This window comes from Miniopterus schreibersii (genome assembly GCF_964146895.1).
Source record: "Miniopterus schreibersii genome assembly, chromosome: 20".
Lineage (NCBI taxonomy): Eukaryota > Metazoa > Chordata > Mammalia > Chiroptera > Miniopteridae > Miniopterus > Miniopterus schreibersii.
In genome coordinates this window covers 12,198,747-12,213,004 of record NC_138122.1, presented here as the reverse complement: position 1 = coordinate 12,213,004, position 14,258 = coordinate 12,198,747, and the positions used below count along the sequence as shown (strand labels likewise).

General features: G+C 59.7%; 1 protein-coding gene across 6 annotated transcripts in view; it reads right to left on the bottom strand.

The window, feature by feature from the left end:
• Positions 1 to 779: 779 nt before the first annotated feature.
• ARVCF (ARVCF delta catenin family member) overlaps positions 780 to 14,258 on the bottom strand; it is a 39,806-nt gene continuing 26,327 nt past the window's right edge. For 2 of the 6 annotated variants that reach the window (XM_081123200.1, XM_081123203.1), the window contains 16 exons: positions 12,886 to 13,044; positions 12,171 to 12,697; positions 10,701 to 11,200; positions 9,901 to 10,084; positions 8,913 to 9,030; positions 8,324 to 8,495; positions 6,556 to 6,627; positions 5,098 to 5,225; positions 4,606 to 4,756; positions 4,145 to 4,343; positions 3,959 to 4,070; positions 3,766 to 3,856; positions 3,343 to 3,396; positions 2,784 to 2,869; positions 2,077 to 2,196; positions 780 to 1,653 (listed from right to left, as the gene is read on the bottom strand). In XM_081123200.1, the coding sequence (XP_080979326.1) occupies positions 2,089 to 2,196; positions 2,784 to 2,869; positions 3,343 to 3,396; positions 3,766 to 3,856; positions 3,959 to 4,070; positions 4,145 to 4,343; positions 4,606 to 4,756; positions 5,098 to 5,225; positions 6,556 to 6,627; positions 8,324 to 8,495; positions 8,913 to 9,030; positions 9,901 to 10,084; positions 10,701 to 11,200; positions 12,171 to 12,697; positions 12,886 to 13,044 (2,661 nt within the window). In that variant the 3' untranslated portion in view covers positions 780 to 1,653; positions 2,077 to 2,088. Of the gene's footprint in view, positions 1,654 to 2,076; positions 2,197 to 2,783; positions 2,870 to 3,332; positions 3,397 to 3,765; positions 3,857 to 3,958; positions 4,071 to 4,144; positions 4,344 to 4,605; positions 4,757 to 5,097; positions 5,226 to 6,555; positions 6,628 to 8,323; positions 8,496 to 8,912; positions 9,031 to 9,900; positions 10,085 to 10,700; positions 11,201 to 12,170; positions 12,698 to 12,885; positions 13,045 to 14,258 lie in introns of all 6 variants that reach the window. The other 4 variants (XM_081123201.1, XM_081123204.1, XR_013997821.1 and 1 more) reach the window with 3 other exon arrangements.

Below are 14,258 nucleotides of genomic sequence, written 5' to 3'. Positions count from 1 at the left end.
GCACTCCCCTTGACTGGATGCTAAAGTTGCCCGTATGCCCTGAGAGCTCCCAGCCCCAACGCTGCTCCTCCAGTGGCCAGGCCAAGGACTCCTGCCACAGCCCCACTGAGGCTGTCTGACCTGGGAAACCAGAACAGGGCAGCTGGCCACCCTTCCCACCCATCTCTGACCAAGCAGGTGTTGGGGAATGGGGGACTCGGCCCTGCAGCAGTGCCAGGCATGGTCTCTTCAGCCCCCGGCCCCTGTGGAAGCACCTCTCCAATCCCACTCAGCCTTGTTTATGGAGGAGTCAGTGGGCGCAGGCCAGAGTGCACAGCTGGGGAGTGATGAGAGTTGGTTTGCATCCACTAAATCCATAGCTGCCTTTAGTCTGACCCTGTCCCTCCATCCCCAACCCGCAGAGTGTTTGGACCTCTGGTCACCTCCGAGGCTCCCCAGGAATCACCCTGTCCAGGATGAGCCCACCTCTGCCCAGAGTGCTTAGACCTCTGGTCACCTCAAAGTGATTACCCTGTCCTAGATGAGCCCACCTCTGCCCAGAGAAGCATCTGGCCAGGACACCACTCCAGGGCTCAGGGCCCAGCTAACCACCCAGGAGCAAGTCCACTCTTCTTTGTATGTAGAAGGGATCAAAGTGAGTCTGGGAGAACATGTGTGGGAAATGACCATGGGGCCTGAGAGCCGAGATTCCGCTGGACACCTGGGTCCACCTACCCCAATCCCAACCTGGCAAAAAGGGAGGAGCAAGCAGTTTGTGGCAAAAGGTCTGAGCCATGAAAGAAGTTCCTTTGTTGCTTTTTTTAATTTTTAAATTTTCTTACAAAAATTTACGTGTTTACCAATACAGTCTTATTTTGGTTTTGTTTTTAATGCTTTTTGTCAGTGTTTTTCTTCTGTTTTGAAGTCACAAACAGCAGGCACTGAACAGCAGTCCCCCCACTGCTGCTGAGGGTCAGTCCCAGAGGTGTCAGTCCCCAGGGCTCTGGTGGACAGGATGCAGAAACTGCGCCAGGGCCAGTGTCACTTAGGAAGGCTCCCACTGCACTGGGGTTCCACACATCCAAGGGCAGGGTGGGGGCAAGAACACCCTGACCCCCATCTCACTGTCTCCAATCCTCTCTGCAGGATCAGCCCCCCTAGACCAGCCCAGTGGTTGGCTTGCCACACAGGGCAGGGGAGTTGGGACCCGGGGGATCCCCTCCATCCCTCCAGAGTCAAACTCCTTCTGAGCGCCCCTCCCTGCCCAGCTGCCTGTCCCCAGGGCCAACTGCCCAGCTCTTCTGGGGCACTACACATACAGGGGCACACTCCTATTCCTCTGACCCCAAAGCAAAGCCACGCCCCCTCTCCTATCACCTCCCTAGACCCTGCCCTGCAGCCCCACCAGCCTTCTCTCTCACTTGCACACAGCACCATGCACACAGCACCATGTCAGTAAACAGCTAACTCTGCCTAGGGAGTTAGGAGGGAGGGAGCCAGGGGGTGGGAAGGGAAGCGTGTCCAGAAAGTCCAGCCTTGACTCCCGCGCAGAAGCGCTGCCAACCCCTGCCACCAGGGGGCTCTGGGCTCCGCAGCTGGGTCTGTGCAGGCTGGCCCTAGAGTTCCCTTCTTCCCATGATCAGATTCCTAAGAATGAAAGGCTGGGCCCAGGCCCTGAGGAGGGAGAGGGGAAGGCTGAGCAGGGTGGCCTAAGGGCTGGGGGCTACCTCCAAAACTAGGCGGATGGAGGTGTATACAAAAGCAGCTGCTGTGGGTGGTGTGGGATGACCCTGAGAGTCTCACTACCAGGGCCAATCCCAACTTGTTGGTCTTTGGAGGCCGTGTGCTTGGGGTATTTGAAGGTGGGGGGGGTGAGGGGGCATCCCTGCTCTGGTCCCATCCCCTCAGGGCCCTGACTTGGCTTGTCCTTCCCTAAGACGGGCATTTAGGTGGCTAGGCTCAAGGTGGTGGAGCAGGGAGTGGTCCCACTAGGGAGCACGCAGGGAGAACAGAGCATGCAGCCAGCTGAGATTAACAAAAAGCCCCTGCCCAGAGAACGGGAAACAGTTGGACAAACAACCACAGGAGAGAACGTACCAGGCATGCAAGCTAGACCCAGGAGTCAACAGGTTGAGGTTTAGCGTCCCCCACAGCGTCCACCAGCCTGACTGCGGGCCTGCTGGGCCCTGGAGGAGGAGCCTTCCTGATGGGGTCAGGCTGCAGCAGATGGGCAGTGGGCAGGAGGGTGTTAGAGGCAGAACAGAGTAGGTTAGTCAGAGCTGACCTTGGGGGCTGGACTGGTCAGTGGGGCAGGGCCCATGCTGGTGCGCAGGGGGGGAGGGCTGAGGGGGAAGGGAACCAGGCTAATGTGGCTCACACAAATGCAGAGTGGCAAGTGGATACACTGAGGCCTGTGCCCAAAGCCACGGGATTGGCAAAGAGCAGGTGGCAGGTGCTTCCCTGGAGGTGGGAGGATGATGGGCCCTTGCCCACGAACACACAGGCAGAGTAGGATGCAGACACACTTGCTCAGACTCCCGGGGTCCTGCGCACTGTGCCAGGCAGTGCCCTGACATGTGCCCCCTCCCTCTGAGTGTGAGCTTTGAGCCAGTTGCACCCACAGACTGATTCTGATATGAGGGTCCCAAGGTGGAGGGGCCACTCCCTGGGTTCAGTCTCCCAGCCCAGCTGCCCTACAGGTAAGCCCCACTCCAGGTGGACCCCAGCGCCCATCTTGCCTGAGCTCCTCTCCAGGCAACCACTGCACATGCCACCTCCCTGGGCACCAGCCCACAGCCACTCACTTTTAAAGGTTCCTTCTCAGAGGTCTCCCCTGTGGGGGCACTGCCTCGAGCCCTCCACTCCCTCTGGTCCATCGTGGAGTATCCATCTGTGGGGGCACAAGGGGAATTCTGAGGGGCAGGCATCCAGAAGGAGATCTCCCACTCAGTCTAGACAGGGCCCCTGGGACAGGGTGCATCTGGAGAGGGCACCCACCTGCCCTGCCCCAGCACCATCCTAGAGGCACAGGACAAGTCTTCTCATAGGCCCTCCCCCTGGCTCTCACCATCCCGCCTCAAATGGCTCAGGCCTTGCAGCAGCTCACTTGCTCCCCCTTGGCAGCTCAGGATCCTCCAGCCTCCCTTCAGCAAAAGACCAGAGACCCTACCTGGGCACTGACCTCTGCCTGGCTGCCCTATCCCATTACATCTTGAGCACCCCTAAACCAAATCTCTCTTTTTTCCAACCGGCTCCTCCTGGGAAGGCCTTCTCAGCGACACACACACAGGGCAAAATGACCTGGCCCATTTCAGGCCCCCTCTTCCCCACACAGGAAATAAGCAGCGCTGTACCTGCACTCACCTGGGCCAAGGGCCTCCATGGGGATCACATCCCGGCTGCCTGGCTTCTCACCATCTGCAAGGCACAAGCATGTGGCTGACTGGCTGCAAGCAGCAGCAGGGGGCCCAGGGCAGAAAAACCCATGGCAGGGCCAGTCTCAGAGGCCCTGGGTACCCTTCATCACTAACATCTTCACATCCTTTTGCTGGGCCACTGCCCACTAGCAACACCCCCCTCCACAACATGGCACCAATGTGGATACCACGGGTGGATGTAGAAGGCTGCAAACAGGGAAAGGGGCCACCCTGAGGCCATTTTCCTATAAGAAGACCAGCCTCCCTCCACTCCTCACCAGCCTTGTCACCATCAATGCACCAGGTGAAGGGGCTACTCCACCTTAGGGATGGGTTCACACACATACCCCCAACCCTGCCTGGTACTCACCGAGGCTCTTGTCCACCAGTGGCAGCGTGCTATCATCAAAACCTCCAGGACTCAGTGCTCCCTTGGGCCCCTTGGCATTAGCAGCAGCTGACTGAAGGAGAGAGAGTAAAACAGACAGAGGTGGGGGTCAAGGGCACTCCAGCAAGGGACCCAGCCTGGCAAAGTTATAAAGGAAAGGCTGTGCAGGTGACACCTGGAAGCGTGCTTTGGTCCAGCCATCCCTCTGCAGGGCACCACGCAGCTCCTTGTAGCTCCACACAGTCTGCAGCACGTGGGACGCAGCCTTCGCCTCTCGCACTGATTGGCTATGGTCAGGCCCAGGACAGGTCAGTGTCCAGCCCTGCCCCCAGACCTCCCTCCTTGCCACACCCCCACATACCTGGAGGCACCAAGGGCCACCAGCGCTGGCACACCACGGGCCTGCAGCAGGGAGCGTGCATTGTCTAGGCTATCAGACACGATCTCGTGGATGGTGTTGAGCACAGCCACCACAGTGTCCTCCTCCAAGCGGGCCCCGGGTCGCGCTGGAGCCTGCGCATTGCGCACATTCCGTACCAGCTCTGCCATGGCGTAGCTCCCTGAGGGACAGGGTCGGTTTTAGGACACGCCTCTGCCCACCCATGGGGAGAAGTGGATTCAGGATAGGGGAGCACACAAGGGCCTGGTGCACAGGAGGCTAGGCTCGGACAAGCTGAAGCAGACTAGGGCTCCAGCAGCCAGGACAGAGCAAGAGGGGCGAGGCCAGGCCCCTGAACCATGCGGTTCCTCAGTCCCTACAGCAGGACACCCAGAGCCATCCACCCAGTTCACATCCAGGCTCAGCCCCATCTGCGTCCTCACCAATGAGGTCCTTGTTGCGTCGGTCCAGCGAAAGGTTGCGCAAGGCAATGGCGACAGCGCGCACCACCTTGTCGGTCTCGGACTGCAGCAGCTCCACCAGCACCGGCAGACCCCGCTCCTTGCGCACTGTGGCGCGAATGTATGTGGCCCACTGCGGCAGCAGAGGAGGCGGGAGCGTGCTCAGCACGCAGTCAGACCACCACACGTGAAGCACACTCTCCTACCTGAGCCCTGACCACTCCCTTCAGCTGGACTGTTCTCCTGACAGAGCCTTAGACCAGCTGCTTAGCTCTACCTCCACCAGATGCCTCCACACCCCACCACCCAGGGAACACTGCTTACAGCCCTAGCGCCTGAACCTCCCGGACCTTGGGGAGGTGCAGTATCTCTTCTCCTCCCCTCCCCCCTGCCTGGGCAAACGCAGGGGTAGGCACTGGCAGGGACCCATGGGATTCCCCTTCTGTCCCTTCCCTGCCAGACTTGGCCTCTCACCATCCAGTTGCCAGCACTGAGGTTCTGTAGGGCACCAGCCGCAGCCTCCAGGGTGTTGAAGTTCCGGCTCTCCGTGAGGAGTGAGAGGTAGAGACGTACCACCTCGGGCTGGTACAGCAACTCAAAGCCTGGGCACAGAGCACCAGCTGCCTAGGGTGGCAAAGACCTCCCCACATAGCTGCCTCTCCCCCCCTCCCAGGATCAGGGTGAGCTGGGACCCAGGGAAGGGTGTGCAAGCAGGAAACGTTTAACAGTGTTATGGCCACCCATGAAAAAAAGCAGTCCCACTTCACAGAGGAACCAACAGAGGTTCAGTGAAGAGGCAGTGGGTTTGGGAGAGGCTGTTCTTCCCCTGACCCTAATGCCAAAGAAATGGAATTAGACCTGTATGGCAACCAGAGCATCCAGGAGGCCTACCAGTAGGGAGAAGGTGGCAACCAGGGCCTCTCCCCTAGCAACGGGACTCAAACTCCCTAGCAACAAGGCCCACCCTCCAATAGCTAACAGAGGCTGTGCAGCAGAGGGTGGAGCCTAGCAACAAGACCTACCTCCCCTAGCAACACAGCATAGCTCCCATACATAACTGAAGCTGTGTGACCACGACCACGGTCATGCCCTTAGCAACAGGGCCCATCCTCCAAGAGGTCCAGGCCTGGCAGTAGTGCTCCCCCCAGTGTTCCAGAAATGAGGCGCTGAGCAGCTTTCCAAGGCTGCTGTACCCACACTGGAGCTTCTGCCTATTCCTGGACATTACCTCCCTGTCCCATCCTCTCCCCAAATATGTCATACCCCCTTCCTAGTTCTCATGTCCGATGCTCCCTCCACTCCAGCCTATTTGGGCTTCCAATTCCCTAAACATGTTGCCTCCTTAGGTGTTGGCCCAGGCTATTCCTCAGCCTGAGATGCTCCCCCAGACCTCCTGTGGCTAATCCCTTCCATTCTGCTTGGGAGCATCTGGGCTCACACGGTGGGCTGTGGCCTGGGATCTCTCACCCAAGCTGGATTCCCACTGCACAGAACAATGCCAGCACACAGTAGGATTCCAAAAGAAACGGGACTAGAAGCACAAACCACTCTGCCCTTGCATGAATCAGGGTGCTCTGGCCCAGCCCCTGTACTGGATCTGACTGCACCCTCATGGTACCCAAATCCCTCAAAGTGAACCTGAGCCCCTCAGCTGACACTAGAGGCCCTGCCAGCCAGCCCCTGCCCTTCACTGAGGGCTTCATTCCAAAGCTATGCGACCCAGCAAGTGCTGGCCTCTCTATCCCCCAACCCAGCCTGAAGTAGCCAGACTCTGATTCTAAACCTCTGCATGTGCCCAGGGACTAGATGGTCCTCTGGGGAACTCTACACCTGTGGGCCCATTTTCCATATTGGATCCTTTAGGCCTGCTTAGTGGCACAAAGCTTCACTACCTGGACAGTCCTGAGCCTGGACTGCACTCCATCCACTCACCTTTGGCGGCCTCGGTTCTCTTGGGCAGGTCCAAAGTGTCAAAGTTTCGTTCCATCTCCCCATCCTTCTTCCCTGGAACAGAAGAGCAGTGGGAGGTGAGGCGGACCCTGTGGGGGGCAGGTGTACATCACGAGGGCTGGGCACAGCACTATCCTGCCTAGAGCCCAGAAAGCACCCCCATGTCCAGGCACCAAGAGGCCAGAGGAGCAGAGGCATACTGAGATCAGGTAGACAGGTCGACCCAGGGGAGGCAGTGGTGGCAGTGGGACCTAGGGATGTCCCAGCCAGGACTCATGTCCCATCAGATGCTGGGAGCTGCACTGCAGATCTGCCCAATGGCCTCCTTGTGCTGCCTGAGGGATCCAAGAGCCTGGCTGTATGGTGGGTAGGTGCACACAGGAAAGCCGAGGGCTGACAGAGACAGGATATGCCTGGCCACATGAGGCAGGGCTGGAGCCAATGAGTTCCACCCATGGGGAAACTTGCCCATCTGGGGCCTAGACCCTGTCCCAGGCTCTGTTGGCCAAGGAAGAGGCTACTCACAGGCCAAACCCCTACAGCAGCACCTAACACCTGTCAGCCATGGCCTGTACCTCCGTGAGTGCATCACCACCTTCCGGCCACCCTCCCCACCTCAGACGGAGGAGTTTCTCCTCCTCTGGAAGGCAGTAGAGCTGAGTTTAGATGATCTGGGGCCCCCAACCTGCCCGGCCTCCTGGGGCCTTTATGTGGTTCCTATCTGAGTCACACATGCCCCATTCCATTGGAGAAACAGCCCCAGGCCCTGAGCACCTTGGCTCTGCCCCAGTTGCAGCTCCAGGCCCAGCCCTGCCTGGGGAGCAAAGTCTAAGGTTACAGGGAGACACCCCCTTGGCCTCCAAACCAATTCAGGGCTGACATTTCTGCCATTGTCACGGAGATGGCTGCCCAGAGAAGAGACTGCAGATGGGGCAGGACTTTGAGGCTGGAAAGCCCTGCAGTTGTCATGAAGACCACTGCCTGAGCAATGTGTGTGTGTGTGTGTGTGTGTGCTGGGTGCCTCCCTGGTGCCCACTGCACCTGCCAGGCCTGGATGGCAGGACAAAAAGGGACTCACCTTGATGGAACCAGTCCTCTGGGCAGCCGGAGGAAGCACAGGAGAAAGGAGAGGAGCCTGAGCAGGCAGCACCCCTCCCCGTGCCCTCCCAGGAAGCCTCAACTACCCACTGCACAACCTGGGTTAAACAGGTGGCATATAGAATCTCACTCCAATTACTTTCGGGGGTTGAGTGCCCACAAGTAGAAGGATCAGAAAAGGCCCACACAGGTGGGACCAGTGAGGGCGGTACACAGACTCCACCTGGCAGCTGCTGGGTAATTTTGGAACCTGCACCCTGAAGGTGGGGGTGGTACGCAGGAGGGGTGGGGTGCTGCCCTCAGACCTTCTCAGGGACTTCAGTTGCTCTACCAATGCCAGAAGGTGCCATCATCTTCGGTGCTTTCCAAACTTAGGCCCACAGAACCCTCCCTAGAGCTAAGGGATTAGGTCCAGGCACTGGTCGGGGCCACCACAAGGGTTCTCTCCTACCATCCCCTGGGGTCCCCAGAGTGCAGAATGGAAAAGGCTGGGTCTGTTGGATGGGTATCCCAGGGTGGTGCAGCCTCCTTGGCTCCCTACTTCCCCACTTGCCTGCTGGTAGCTGACCATGAATGCCATGGGTATGGAGTCTGAGCCTGGTGGGGCAGGGAGGAGTGGTGCTAAAGTGCTACCCCAGGCCCACCCACACACCTTTGGTCTTCTTGCCACCGAAGCAGCCAGCATCATCCCGCCTCCGGTGCTGGGAGCCCACAGTACTGCCAAGGGGCCCAGGTTCGGCCTCCTGGTATCTGTCGGCCCCGGGCACCTCCTTGTGCACGTGGTAGGACAGGTTCCGCATGATGCATACGCAGTTCTCCACTGACTGTTGGGAGAAGAGAGCTGGTGTGGCACGGCCGGGTAGGCGAGGGGGATGCTAAGCCTCTCAGAGAAGACTGGCCACAGCCTGTGTGCACTGAGTGGACTGGGGGTGCCGAAACATGGAGGCCTGAGCTAGGGGGCCCACTTGGGCAAGAACCATCAAGGAGGGACCAAGAGACGAAACGGATGAAACACCGACTTCGTGTAGGACCTGGGCTTCGTGGCAGGCCCACTTCACAGTATGGTCACTACGAGGTGGCCTGTGCTGCCCTGGACGCACAGGCCTGTTCCCTCTGTGCTCCCATACAGTTCAAGCCCCCTGGGCCCTGCCTCTGGCCCATCTCCCTGAGCCTTTGCAGGAGGTTGTGAGACTGACCCTGGCTGGGACCTGCTGGGACCATCCTGTCTCACACCCACCCACCTTGTTGTCCGTGTCCTTCCTGCCCACGGCTGACTGAAGGGCATGCAGGAGTGCGTCCACCAGCCCTTCACACTCCCGAAGTCGCCGCCGGGCCTCTGCACCATCTGAGCTCACGTTCCTGGGTAGCCAAGAGCAAGCTCCGTGACCCCTGGCTCCCACTGCAACTCCCCGACCCCCACCTGGCCTTGGGGTCTTATTTTCATCTGCAAAATGGGAGCTAACACTGCCCTGGTGGGGTTATTGGCAGATGACACCAGCCTGCAGCAGTGAAGGAAGGTGAGTCTGGCCTGACCACTGAGACCCTGGAGAGGGAGCCCTAAAGTGATATCTCTGTGGAAGGGGGTGGGGGAGAGGCTTTCCTGACTCCCAGCTGAATTTAAAGGGACAGAGGTGGGTCCAGAGGCCTGTATCTGTGCACAGGTGCTCAGGCAATTCTGGGTTTCCCCTGCCTCAATGGCAGCACTGGGCTCCACTTTTCCTGAGGTCAGGAAAAGTAGGGCGACAGGGGGATATCTTGATAGACAGGACTGTAGGGACCGAGGACTGCCTGTGGGGTCTTTGCAGGGCCTCCCAGGGTGTGGGGAGAGAGGTCACAGGAGGTGGGATGAGGCCTCTGAGGCAGACTGAAAATGAGGATCCTGGCTCCCCATTCCCTGGATGTCATGATGATGGAAGAATGGGTAGAGGCTGGGCGTGGATAAGGCCATGGGGTACTGCACAATAGGATGGCAGATCTTGTCCAGAGGAGGCCCTTGGGAGTGAGTCCAGCCCCATCAGGCCCCATTCTCAAGACTTGGACAGGAACTGTGATGACTCAGTCCTAAGACTTGGGCAGCTAGCTGTCTTCTCGGTTATCTGGGATCTGAGGACATGGCTATCCCAGGATAGCTGTGTGCATGCAGGTTATGGTACCCAGCTCCTGCCTCCTTGACCAGGAACAGCTCAGGGCGGCTGCTCAGGGGGTGCCTGAGCCCAGCCCCACCCCCACCTCAAGCAGCCTGATGTGTTCTTGAAGACAGTCGTCCATTCGGCATCCCGTGGCTTGGAGTCCTCATTGGGCTCTCGCTCCCAGCCCGAATGGGGCACAATGACCTCGTGGGTCAGTGTCTGTAGGCCATGGTCAATGATGACCATCTTCAGGGGCTCGTAGGATGACAGGTTCCAGAGTGTGCCTGTGGGGCACCATTGACCAGCCAGTGCTGACCATGGGTACTGCCCCCCTACCTCCCATGTGACTGCTCAGGACCTGCTGTGCCCTCCATCATGCCCCAGCTCAGACCAGAAGGTAGGAAGTGACAAAAGCTGTTAGAGATTTTCCAAATGCACCCCCTGGCCCAGGCACAGAGCACCCACCACTGGCTCCCACTGTGGAGGGGGTGGGGGCCCAGAGGGGCTGGGACAAGAGGAGGGGCAGGCAGGGAGCCTGGGGCTAGATATAGCAGGTGCCTTCTCTTCCCCACCCCTTCCCAGCCACACGGGTGGGTAGGACTACCACAACTGGGGCCACACTGAGAAGTGGCCATATGACCTTGCCTGGCCACTCAGGTCCCACATGGCACAGTCCCCACCACTGCCCTATTGGGAGTGGGGCCAGGCAGGGAGGGGGCCTGCCTGAGGGGCCCAGTGCCAGCCAAGTCAGAGGTTGAGACTGGGGACCTTTCATGGCACCTGCACCTGACGCCTGCCCCCAGCAGCTGGGACTCCTCTGACTAAATGGAGTGGCTTTCCCTGGCCAAGCCTCGCTCTCGTCTCTTCCCAGGGGATGCAGGGCGGCCAGGTGATACTCACCTGTGACAAGCTCTCGGACCTCATTGTCCCGGGCGGCCCGCAGCAGGCGCACCAGGGCGGGCACGCCACCGCAGTCCCGGATGGCCGCCTTGTTGTCAGTGTCTCGGCCGTAGGAGAGGTTGCGCAGTGCCCCACAGGCCCGGCGCCGCACCTCTGCCCTCGGGTGGTCCAGCAGAGCCACAAGCAGGGGCAGCCCCCGCAGCTGCCTCACACGCCGCTTGACACCCTCATTCTCAAAGCACAGGTGCTGCAGGTAGGCAGCCGCATTGGCCTTCACGGGGTCCACAGGGTGCCGCAGCATGGCCAGTACCTCAGGTAGCTCAGGGTCCCGCCAACGTGGCTCTTTGCGGGCGCTGTCGACAGACGGTGAGCGCCGCACCATCCGGTCCAGGCTGCCCAGGCTGCCCCGTTCTGGCTGGGCCAGGGGTGCTGTCATGGCTGGGAATGGGGGCCTCTCCTCCATCAGCTCACCGCCATCATCTGCCGCATCCTCATAGGCCCTGTGCAAGTGAGCAGGGCACACGAACATATTCTCGTCGACTGCTGGCCCTGTCCCTGAGCTGCCCCAACAGACCTCCAGGGGAACGTGAACCCAAAGAGGGGGGGCCTGGAGTGTTGGTACTTTACCCCAAGCACCACATGGGTACTGAGAGTCATATCCCAGGCCAGCAAGAACTGACTCAGAACCAATGACAGAAACAAGTCCCAGCCAATGGTCATCAGGGCTTGCTCACACTCATCACACGGCAGTGTCCCCGATTCTGAGCTAAATGCATTTCTATGAAATATTTGTCCATGACTGGAAGGCCCACCTTCCCATGAGGCCCATCAAGGGAAGTGATCCTCTCTGCACATGGCAATCCTGGTGGGCCCATCTGAGGGGCAGTCAGACCACCAGTCCCCCAGGGCACAGATGTCCACAGGGGTTTTTACCATCAAACCCACTTCTCAGGAGGGATTGAGGTTAGGAGGGGCCAGGTGTCTTGCCCATGGTCATGCAGCATACTCCAGACCCAGGTTGTGGTCATGTTCCCACTCTACAGATAGAAATACTGAGGGCAGAGGGAACAGATCCAGAGGTTATGCTGAGAAGGGCAGGGCTGGGTAGCAGGGGGCCTGGGTTCTCGATGCAACTATGCATGGGGGAAATTGAGGCCTTGGGAGAGGCTGAAGCTTCAAGCTTTGAGAGACACCCTGAGTCTCTTGGGTTCCTGTCTTCAGGGTCACCTGCCTAGAGCAGGGGCAGCAGGTATTGGGCACTGTTACCAGGTTCATGCCCCGGTCCTGCAACTTCCACCATCCCAGGGCCTATTCTTGCTGCCGTCCTTGAGAATGGAGGCCATTTCAAACTGACGTGTGCATTACTAACTGATTTAGGCCCAGCAACTAGACTACCTGTGGGGTATACTCTGTGACAGGAGAGTGGAAGGCAGACTCCCTGGAGGCAGTGGCAGGGCACAGGGTGCTCACCTAGTGCGAAGGCCCCGCCCACAGTCAGGCCTCCTCCTCGTGGCCGTGCCATAGTCAGGCTCCAGCTCCGGGCCACCCCCGTCATCAGCAGCCAGACTGCGTGTGTCGTCCTCCAAGCCATATGGCTCTGCCTGGAAGCGCTCGGGCTGGGAGCGACCGGCCGGCAGCACTGGCTCAGGGCCCTCGGTGAAGGCTTCACGGCGGCCAGGCAGTGTGAAGCAGCCATCACCAGGGCCGGGGCCAAGGGAGCCACCACGAGAGGGCCGCACACCCAGCCCACGGGACAGGCTGCCATAGCTGGGGACATCCCGGGGCTCAGGGCTGTCAGGAAAGCCACCCCCACTGCTGAGGTAGGTTCGAGAGAGTGTGGCCGCTGGGCCACCCCCACGCAGCAGGAAGTGCCGGTCCAGGGGGCCATCGGCAAAGTGCCCTAGTGGGGGGCCACCATCCAGGAGGGGGAGGCCGTCTGGGCCCATGGGCACTTGGCGCACTGTTCGTGTAGTCACCGTCTTGACCGTCTTGGTGACCTGGTGAGTAAGTAGGTAGCCAATGGGCTGGACAGCCTGAGAGGCCCAGACACTGCCCCACAGGGACAGTGGCCTCAGACTTCCACCCGAACAAGCGGCCCCCAGGAGGCTGGGACATGTGCCCACTCTACACATGGGACAACTGCGGCTACATAGCCCATCTGCCCACCACCTGTGCCCAGCTATACCTTGGTCTCCGTGCGCCGTGTCGTGCCGTCTTCTGACATGACAATGGACACATGGGAGGTGGGAGTGCCAGGGTCCTCCTCCACCGTCACTGTCTCCTCCAGCACCTCAGGCGCCTCCGGCATTGTGGCCAGTGAGACCTGGCTGCCTGGGCTCTGCTCCTGGGTGAGGGATGTGGGTGTTGGTGGGAAAACCCAGTGCTCAACCCACCCTAGAGCGTAGGTAGGTGCTAGCCTGGATGCCAGGAATGACTTCATTCCATCCCCAGAACCCACTCACCCTAGGACCTGTTTTAGTCCCACTATGAGGACAACAGCATGTCTCTGCTTCTGAACAGAGGGGCTGACCCTGCCCTGTTGCCCCATCCCAAGGGGTCCCCAGGGGCTGGTGGCTGTGTCTTAGCTGCGAGGCCTGACAGCAGCAGGCTCCTGGAGGCGCAAGGAGGCCAGAAGGAACCCACTGGATGTTCTCCAGGTGTCCTGGGCCTCCTCCCTGCCCCACCTCAGAAATGTTTAGTGGCCTTAGGGTGGCAGTTTCAGTAGTTCACCAATTGCCTGGACCATGCCTAGGCTCCACCCCACCCCCCAGCCCTAAGGCCAGCTAGACACCCTCGCAGGCCAGAAATACCCAGCTCCCAGAATGCCCTGTGCACTCAGAGCACCAAAATACCCTCACACTCCTTCCGGCCCAGACACTCTTGGGGTGTTGAGTGGGCAAGTCCTGGCCCTACCGTCACTAAGACCTTGGGTGTCATGTCAGAGAGCCCAGAGTGGGTTCAGGCCAAGAGTACCTAGCTTGTCCTTGACAAGAACACCAATGTCGCCTCCCTGTCCATCACCCCAGGTCTCCCCAACCATGGCCCTCAGCTCCCGATCACCTGCTTCATTCTCAACCTGTGCCCCCCTTGCCTTTCCATCACCCCTGCAGGGGATGACCATGGTGGAATTCCAGATAAGACGGCTCTGGACAGAGGCCCTTCAAAGACCCATATGCCTACTAGCCAGTGGGGAAACTGAGGCTCAAAGAGGACAGCCCAGCCCTCAGCAGAGCTGGCCAGACTCCTGCTGTGCTGAGTGGCACAGGGGTCAAGAGTCTATCCCTGGGTCTCTGACCACATGGGTCCCCCACACAGGACCAACGTCTCAAGGTCAGCATCTGGCCAGGATGGGTAGGAGTTGAAACCCAAGCCACAGGAGGCGGGCAATGGGGAATGCATTCCTGGACAGCCAGGGCTGGGTCAGCAGAAGAACAGGCTCTGCTTTGAGGCCCAGGCCCCAGGCCTTGCCGGATGGGTCCCCTGTGGGAGCCCCAGGCAGGCCTGCACAGACATGGAGTTGAGGCCCAGGGAAGGCCAGAAGCTCCCAACTGCATCTAT